This window comes from Uloborus diversus, chromosome 8 (assembly GCF_026930045.1).
Source record: "Uloborus diversus isolate 005 chromosome 8, Udiv.v.3.1, whole genome shotgun sequence".
NCBI lineage: Eukaryota > Metazoa > Arthropoda > Arachnida > Araneae > Uloboridae > Uloborus > Uloborus diversus.
This window is the reverse complement of record NC_072738.1, coordinates 77,264,302-77,273,824: the sequence shown is the minus strand read 5'-3', so window position 1 is coordinate 77,273,824 and position 9,523 is coordinate 77,264,302. Positions and strand designations below refer to the sequence as shown.

The window sequence follows — 9,523 nt, the reverse complement described above, 5'->3', positions numbered from 1 at the left end:
AAGTAATTGACAACTTCAACTGAAATTTGATACAAATATTGAGCCTTTCAGAGTCAGCCCCTTTAAATATTGGGCCTGACAAATATTCAGCTACTCCATCCAATAGCAAGATTTAATTTTTGATATGTCAGTTTCATTATCAGTTTTTCAAGTATAAAGAATGAAAATATATGATGTGATACAAACAAGTAGAAAGAAAGGAAAAAAATGTCGTTTGACCCCTGAGGGGGGAAAAACTTACTTTTTACATCTTTCACCGAAGGAAGCAACTTCTCCTAATATATTTTGAATCATTGCAGTTGCATCTTGCACAGCTTGCAGCTTTTCTTTCAACGACTTTTTTTCTTCCTTTTGGTTAATAAAAAATATTTATTCATAAAAAAATAATTATTATTTTAATTCAAAGTTATTTTTTTCTTTTTGCTAAAATGAGTTTAATTTAGAACAAAGTATGCATTTAATAAAGGAGTTTTAAAAATCCGACTCATGTTAGTATTTTCAAAACAAATTTTATGTGCAGTTTTCTAACATTTTTTAAAAGGAAAACTAGATCCACATGTTTATGTTTACATGGAGTCAAAGACATACACCAAGTTGCAAACATGTAGTTTAAAATCAGGTGCACGTGTCTAGAACTATTGTTTTAAGAAAATGGTGGTAAAATGTGTGTGTGGGTAATATAATTTAACTTCACTAAATGACAACCTTCACAAATTGCTTGCATATGGTAGAATGGAATTTTTAAACTCAATGCTAACTTCTCCATTAGTCTCTCATTTTCAAATTATTCTCTTTTAAGACTAAAATTGCTTAAGTTTTATTTTAAATTCAATTTATACGTTCACAAAGGTTGATCTATACTGTTAACATTTTCAACCCTGCAAGCATTCAGTAGATTGATTTTATACATTTTTATGCACCAAATACTCCTGAAAGGCAAGAACGCATAGAAACTAAACAACCTTATGGCTTCACCCAAACATTGAAACACTTAACTTTAAATGAATGCAACTGAAACAACAAGAAAGACAAAAGCTTACTCCTTTATCTTCTTTGTCATCATCATCTTCATCATCATCTATTTCTTCTATCTAGTAAGGAAATCAAAAACACCTTTTAATATGCAGGGGAACATGGGGCAAAGTGAAATAGCTGGGCAAAGTGAAATGGTGAAATATTTTCACTACTTTTAGCTCCACCTATCTGGTATTATTTTAACTATCTGGTACCACATGTAGTCTGTTCCAGTCAGGAAAAAAAATACCGTCAAAGATTAAAGCATTTGGTAATGCAAGCAATTTTTTAAAAAATGATACTCATATTGTAATATTTTGTTGTAAGTCAAAAATTATTTTTGTTACTGTAAAATGATAAAGTTACTGTTATTAATATTTTAAATATTAATTCAGACCTTTTAATATCCAATGCAGTATTAATTTAGTTAATACTAAGCTTATTCGTATTTTAAACAATTAGTCAAGTACATACGGGGCAAAGTGGATGGGGCAAAGTGAAATAGTTTAATTTACTCACTCAATCGTTTAATGCAAATTACTTACATTTTCACTTATTCATTTACATTCCTCCATTTAGTAATTCACTTATTTATTCATTTATTCACTTATTTTCGTATTCATTCATTTTTTCAAGCTCATTTACTTTCTTCACATATTAACAGATTTATTTGGTTAATTATTTATTTATTGTTTTATTATCGTTTCATTTATTCCTTCAACCTTTTATTTACTAATTCTTTTGATCAAAAATATGTTTTATAGTTGAAGAGAAAATATTTTATTAGAAAAATATTTTATTTTTTACTTTGCCCCATAAGATAAAAAAGTGAAAATTTCCCACTTTTTTTTTGAAGACTAAAATTTACTGTCAAAAACAAAAAATACTGTTTCAACGTAAGTTTTATTATAAAATAGAATTTTCTATCTTTATGAACTGTAATTTTCAAAACAAATTTACGATTTGTTCATTTTGAAAAAACTCAGTCATCTTAACCAATTTATTTTGCCCCACATTCCCCTACAATAATTTTAAAGGCAAAAATAAATAAATAAATAAACAAAATAAAATAATAATGCTTTTTAACTTTAAGTTTACGTAAAAAAAAAAAGGAAAAAAGAATAGATGTAGAAAATCACCTCTTCATCATCTCTACTGGCAATTTGCCTCCCTGTAAGAGCATAAATGACATAATTCTTGACATAAAGAATTAATAATGCAATTGGCAACATGTAGAATTCAAAGGTATATGTGATCACAAGGAAAACCTGTAAAAGAATAAATCAAGTTTTCATGATTGAATTTAAAGGAAGATTCAGACAGTAATGCTTATAGAAAATACATTTGAATATGAAGACATGCTTTTAGAATATTTTTTTTCATTAAATTTTCTATATTCTTCTATTCTGGTGTAAAGAAAGCTGAAGATTCTGATAAACTTTTAGAGTAATTAGTTACATATTTTTTATGTAATTTGGTATTTTTTAATCATACTTTACCCGAGTACTTCCAAAAATATTTATTAACAATAAAATCTTTTAGGATAAACTACTCACTGCTTTTAAGAACACTAATTACTGTTCAAGTAAATCTCTCTCACTCTCTATAAATGTATACTATGAAATCCTATTACCAGCACTGGTACAACAAAGCATCCGTTTCAATGAAACAAATTTTCAGTTCTGATTAAATTTCTATTACATCGCTTGAATTTCCATTACAGCGAAATTCCAGTTACAACTATCAAAATTATCAGTCCCGTAAGGTTTGTTGTAACAAGATTTTACTGTATAGAAGAACTCGCTAATCCGGACTAATGGGAATCCTGGCCATCCAAATTAATGTACGAGAGCCGTTTTCTTTTTACTTTCTTCTATATCTAATATATAGAAGAAAGTATTGGATTCGTGCAAATTTTCGAATTTCGACGGATTTGAGCGTTTTGAGGTGTGCTGAGTCCATTTCGACCATTTTTGGAAAATGTCTATCTGTCTGTGTGTGTGTGTGTGTATGTGTGTCACGTCTGTGTGTGACCAGTTTTTTGTGGCCGCTCTACAACAAAAACTACCGCATGAAATCGAACGAAATTTGGTACACATATGTGCCCCTATGTGAACTTGTGCCCATTAGTTTTTGGCGCGAATTCCTCCAAGGGGGGGTGGAGCAATGGGACGTTTTTCGAGTTACGCGTGCTTGCTATTCCTCAGGAAGTAACTGGAGGAATCAAACAAAATTAGGTCCATATGTTGGTATTAACAGGAACAGGTGCTGATTCAATTTTGGTGTCAATAACTCAAACGGGGGGTCGAGCTATAGAACGTTTTTTGTCGTCAATTGTGACTGCTGTATCTCAAGAAATAATGAACGGAATGAAAGAAAAATTTATCGGCAAGTAGCCCTTAGTGGATATAAGAACTGATTTTATTTTTGTGTCAACAGCTAAAAAGGGGGGTAGCGCAATCACCCGTTCTTTTTTTCCATTTTGAGTGCCCTATCTCAAGAAGTAATGCTACGTTCTGGTTGAAATTTGGAATATATGTGAATCCATATGTAAACAGGCTTTGGTTCAATTTTGACGCCGATCGCTCCAAGAGGTGTTGATTTTTTTTTTTTTTTTTTTTGCGAATAAAAATAGCTTTATTAATGCAACAATAAGAAAGATAAATCGTAATAGATTGTCGTCTGCGTATTTCTCGTGATTTTAATTGTATGGAAATGATCGGAAATATTATCTCAATGATTTAAAATTTTTAACTGTTGCCATCTTGCGTTTGTTAACAAATAAAATATTTGTAATTAATTCAAGCAAGGCTTTTAAAATAACTTTCAATTTTCGCTCTTTGCTTTGCTTTTGCAATAATTCAGACATTGGGATGGTCGTCAAGTTTTTGCATGTGTAATTTTGTTTTTGTTGGGAATATTGCTTCCTCGTCAAGCATGGGGAGGGATCAGAAAAAAAAAAAAAGAAAAATATAGAAGAAAGTTTCGTGATGGCCACAACATACTAGTTCAACTTCCGATCGTGCCGCTGGACGGCAGGGCGAGCGGCATCGGCCAGCAATGCACGGCAGTCGACTGCGCACCTCTCCTACTACAACCTCACTCGTTTTTAGGCGTCCGACACCATTACCAGAACCAGTTTATCTAGCGACACATAAACATGGCTGCCATGATAGAATCTCCCGCCAAGTGTGAGTTGCAAAGTGTCATTCGCTTCTTGCAAGCTGAAGGGTTATCTGCAGCAGAAATTCACCATAGAATGAAACAAAGCCGTGTCCAAGGGGAGGGTTTTAGGGGTTAAACCCCTCCCATTGGAGAAAATATAATAAGCAAACAGAAGAAAATGCATAGTTGACTTTTATAACTTTAATGTAAAAGTTTGTATGAAGAGTGCTTTAAAAAAAAAATATTTTCTCTGAAGTTTTTCAGCAATTTAAGACTGTTAGAGCTTTACCAACTGGAATAACATTTTGGAAAAACTATGGGGGGGGGGGGGGGAATGCTGAATGATTTATCAACACAAAGCATCAACTGCGTTAATATTGCTTAAGGAGGTTATGATGAATTCAGTATATGTTGCAGCTATGAATATGCATTGATTTGGAAATGTAATTTGCTTCTACAATAAGCTTTTTCTTGTTTGTTTTATTAAGCAGCATTTCAGAATATCAAACCTAATATACATGATGCATTATAAAAGAATCTGTAGGCGGTTTTTAATACTAATTGCAAAAAACTGCATAGTAAACAGACTTGATTAAAAAAGAAACAAACAAGGTTTTATTAAAAAAAATGTATGCAGGAATACTGCTGCTATTTGTGCAGCCAGAATTATTCTTCTGGGGGGGGGGAGTACAGTTAAACTCTCCCCTCCTTGGGAAAGGATGTAAGGTTTAAAACCCTCCCTTCATGAAAACCTGGACACGGGCCTGGAATGAAAGGAGTATACGGTGAAAGCTTTATGAGTGACAGTGCAAAGCGTGATTGGTGTAGGAAATTTAAAGATGGATGATGTGACATTAATGATAGAGGGGGCCAAGGACGAAAGTCGGTCGCAAACGAAGACCTCGTTGATCGAGTTGACCGAAGTGTAAGAAGCAATCTGAGGTTTACGATTACGGACCTATCCGATCAGTTTCCTGAGATTTCAAGGTTCGCCCTATACACTATCGTAACCAACAAGTTAGGCTACAAAAAACGCAGTGAAAACTCATCTCAAATCACTGGCGGCAAACTTCTATGAAGAAGGTATTAAGAAGCTTGTACCCAGGTATGAAAAATGCCTCAATTTAAATGGCGATTATATTGAAAAGTAACTAATAATGTACCTAACTTTTGATAACAAATTTATTTAATTACTCTCACTAGTTTCATTTTTATACCACATCGGAAGTTGATAAAAAAAACAGCCCTCGTGAGTATGAATTAAACAAAATAACCCATTAATTGAACCAAAGTACATAAACAAGCTACAGTGCACAGTAAAAATTGTATTTTGACTTCAAAAGTGAAATATAAAACTGCATAAGGGAAAATTAGAAAAACGCAAATGTGAAATTTTATTTTACTTTTTCTGTTGAATTCCATCTATATGAAATTCTGGTTACCATGAACAAAATTTACCGTCGCTTCAAATGTGTTGCGACAGGCTTTCACGGTATATCCCCTTTTAGGAAACATTAGCGAGTATTCCACTTCGCTTTTACATGTGCTATAATAGTAATCACCATCTATAATTATATTTGGCTGGTTTTGAGAGTGCTAAAATATTTATTGCATTTGATGAACTCAAACGGCTCTTTTCAATAAAAAAAAAAAAAAAAAAAGAAAAAAGAATATAAAAATAAAGTTTTACCACCAATTAAATGGGAAAGGCGAAATAACTGTGTTGGGAGAGGCAAGACATCTGAAATGTTAGTACGTCATCTTCCCACAACAAGTTTAAATCATTTTATGAACTAAATATGTAAAATTCTTTCAAAACAATTGATTTTAGTCATTTTGTTTCGTTCTTAGAAATATTACCTTCATAAACCAACTTTATGAATTTTAGAAAGAATACATATCAACTCAAAATCATGATACAAGAACTATGTAAGAACATAGTTTTTCTCTGTTGAGTTGATTCAGTCAGTTTCACCATGACCAATGAATTAGCAATTTTCCGAGCAAAGCACAGTTGTACTGTAAAAGTTTACTTGAATTGAAGGGCTTGGGGCAGAAATGAAATAAGCCACAAGGAGTAACTTTTCGTTCAAATTTTTTTTTCTCATAACTAAAATTGAAATAAACAAGACAATGGATTATGTCATTTGGAGGAAAAAAAACATCTGGTTTTAGTATTGCAGAATATAGAATGTATAATTCCATTGAAAAAAATCAAATATTTTTTTTTTATAAGCTGAAAATTTTCCTACTGAAAAATTTGTATCATGTGGCATACCATATTCTTGCCATGAGCCCTTCAATTTATAATGTGACTGTAGGAAGTCTAGTAAAAAACACAAGTGATAGAGGATTTTTAGTAATAAGAATAAATTAGGCTTCCAATTAACCTTTTACTTATGATATTACAGTTCTAAATAATCGAAACATTTAATTTCATAAACATCATAATTGGAGCAAATATTTAAAACTGAATTTCAAGTAGTGTTTTGAAATTTTTTAAAGAAAATTAGACCATTGAAACAATCAACAGATTTCAATTACAAAATTTTAACAATAGTTTTGGTTAAGCACATAACTGTTAAAAAATATTGACCAGTAATTCAATACTAAACTTACAACAAATGAAGAAATACTGCGAAGAGTCGACTCCCATAAAAAACAGCTGTTGAGAAATCTAATAATTTCTATGACTCCAAAAAGCATAAGTTTTACCCTATTCACATTCTTTACGAATATCTGTAGATGAGTGACAAAAATGAGCATGATACATGTGAAATATATACACAATATAATATAATAAAATAAAATATTTATTTTTATAGAGCAAGATAATATACTTACCGATCTCTTGAATTTTTGTTCCTGTTGCATATATTTTGCTTCTTTAGGAGTGAAAGTTACTATACTAGCTCTGAGCTAAAAATAATTAATGTAAAGTTTACTCCTAAACATATGTGTTCAAATAACATGCACAACACACATTTGAGGTTATAAATGCTTATGGGCTGCTTAAAGCAAGTAAAAATTCGCCATAGTACAAATAAAAATGTACCTCCATTGAGTGCAACTCTATACAGTCGGACCTCCATATATCGAGGTAGCAAATTGTCGGGGAAAACTTCAATACATAGAAAATTTGATGTATAGAAATGATCTTATTTTATCATAAAAATCTCTTACAACATTAAAATTAAAGTTAATTTTCGTGTATGAAACCCAATTTCTAATTTATACGATTATCGAATTAAATGAAAGTTAATAATTAAAAAATTAACAGAAATGACATTTTTGCACCTTCATACAACTTCATTCTTCGGCAATTAACTTGATCCGCAATTTTGGGGGATTTTTGTTTGGACAATGTAATTGAGAGAAAAGTAAAAAATCAATCTACTTAACTTGAATGATTTTTACTGAATCTAAAAAGACTAGGAATGATAATCAACTGACAAAAGGGATAACTTGAAACCGATTTTACAGTGTTGCTGGTTACAACTAAGATTTGAAATAAACTTGTGGGAATTTAAGAACTCAGAACAGAATAACGACCTATCTACACACCTCTCAACCTTTAGATTCCTTATGAGTTTCGTAGCAACCTTTAGTGAACATAATTTTCTCCCCTAAACTTCATTTTTCATGAGATAAACAGTCTAAAATAGAAAAAAAATCTACGAATGTCTCTAAAAATTTTCGATATATAGAGATTTTTTCGATACATAGAAAATTTTGCTATGTGGAAGTTCAATATATGGAGGTTTGACTATTTTACTTCTCGGGCTAAGCTTAGTTTCTATTAAAATAAGTGCAGTAGCCCTACATGGTCTTCAGAATTTATTTTCATGCATAAATATCCTGAATTCCATTTAAAAAGTAAACATTTATGTAAACTTGAAAGGAAGTGCTGGAGAGGGGGAGATCCTGTGTGATCCCCATGCAAATCAAGCCCTGTTCTCAAGTTCAGCATTTAATATAAGAAAATTATTTGTTATCATTAGTTGTATAAATAATTATGACTCCAGCAAGTAATATTGCTTGAAAACTGCAATTCAAATAATTCAAGCGTAATAAAAGAAACTAAAATCCATAAAAAAGTCAGATTTGACATTTGACATTGAACAGAAGCCTATTATTTATAAATAGAAACAATGGTAAAGCATACATTCAATCAAGTGTCCATATTAATTTTTTCGTTTAGTTATGTTTTGTGCAATCATTTTCCTGTTAAAATAGTTCTTGGCTAATTAAATATTATTTAATTAGCCAAATATTATTTAATTAGCCAAATGAAACATTATTGGACAAAAAACAATGATTATCTTTTTTTTTACTGCATAGGACTTCTTTTGATCTTGTTTACATTAGGGTTACAGCAGCTTTGCTAATATTCTTGCATGGTTACATAGTTTGAATCCAAGAGTTTTAATGGCTTTAAAGTAGCAGATTTGTGTCTATTCATGTTGCATTTATTGATGTAGAGGATTGGATCAAAGCAGCAGTAGTTTTACAAAAAGCATAAGTTTTAACACAAAACTTTTTTCACAAAATAGTTTTTAAAAAAAGTTTTACATCAGTCAAAGATTTGTTTTTTTAAAAATTAATTTGTTCAATTAAGTTTTAAAAATAATTAAGTTAGGTCTATTATTGAAAAAAAGGGAGGGGGAATATTAATGAAACTTTTGTAAATTGTGAATGAAACTGCTTCAATGAGATAGATGTATATCTTAACAAACAGATACAGTATAACCTTGTTTCAACTATTGTCGAGGGACTGGAAAAAATTATCGTTACATCGAGGAGCATAGACATGTCAAACCTGGACCAGTGAAGTGTATAATTAAATTGAAGAAATTGTTAAATCGGGTATCGTTAAATCAAAGTTATACTATACTTGTTTTTAAATCATCATAAACCACAATTAAGTGTACAAATTTTACATGAATATATTCCTTCTTATAAACAAATAAATAAATAAATGAAGCATTCTATATCATTGCCTCAGAGCAACAGTAAACTATCTAACCTCAGAAATAACACTTAGATATCTCAGAAATATAGTTGCTCTGAGACGACGATATGTTGAATGTGTCTCGTTCTGCACTATTGTTTAATCTTTATAATTTCACTTTACAGAATGGTCATTTCTTTCACATGAAAGTTTAGACCATTGAACAATTATCAAATATAGCTTAGTAGAGAATCGAGTTACTTACAGGATTGTAAAACACATTAATTTCTAGTAGGATCTGTCCTTTTGTCCTTGTCCTCAATTTCTTATCTTTTAAAACATACCACTTCTTTTCACCATTTCTAACCTATATAAAAGATAACACAGAGCTGC

At 30.9% G+C, this 9,523-nt stretch overlaps 1 protein-coding gene across 1 annotated transcript; it reads right to left on the bottom strand.

The window, feature by feature from the left end:
* Nucleotides 1-237: 237 nt before the first annotated feature.
* On the bottom strand, nucleotides 238-9,508 carry LOC129228433 (multiple C2 and transmembrane domain-containing protein 2-like). The gene is made up of 6 exons (XM_054863114.1): nucleotides 9,396-9,508; nucleotides 7,024-7,098; nucleotides 6,799-6,918; nucleotides 2,154-2,282; nucleotides 1,041-1,091; nucleotides 238-348 (listed from the first exon to the last, which is right to left on the bottom strand). Exons 2-6 carry the CDS (start codon nucleotides 7,051-7,053, stop codon nucleotides 238-240), a joined length of 441 nt encoding a protein of 146 aa, XP_054719089.1. The 5' UTR covers nucleotides 7,054-7,098; nucleotides 9,396-9,508.
* Between the last annotated feature and the right edge of the window lie 15 nt (nucleotides 9,509-9,523).

Bases quoted from the DNA above. Each gene is read 5' to 3' on its own strand.
- LOC129228433 (XM_054863114.1), bottom strand. From the start codon at position 7,053: ATGCAACAGGAACAAAAATTCAAGAGATCG. The intron at 6,919-7,023 runs GTAAGTATATTA...ACTCATCTACAG, and splicing joins AACAAAAATTCAAGAGATCG to ATATTCGTAAAGAATGTGAA. The intron at 2,283-6,798 runs GTAAGTTTAGTA...ATTCTTTTACAG, and splicing joins GCAGTATTTCTTCATTTGTT to GTTTTCCTTGTGATCACATA.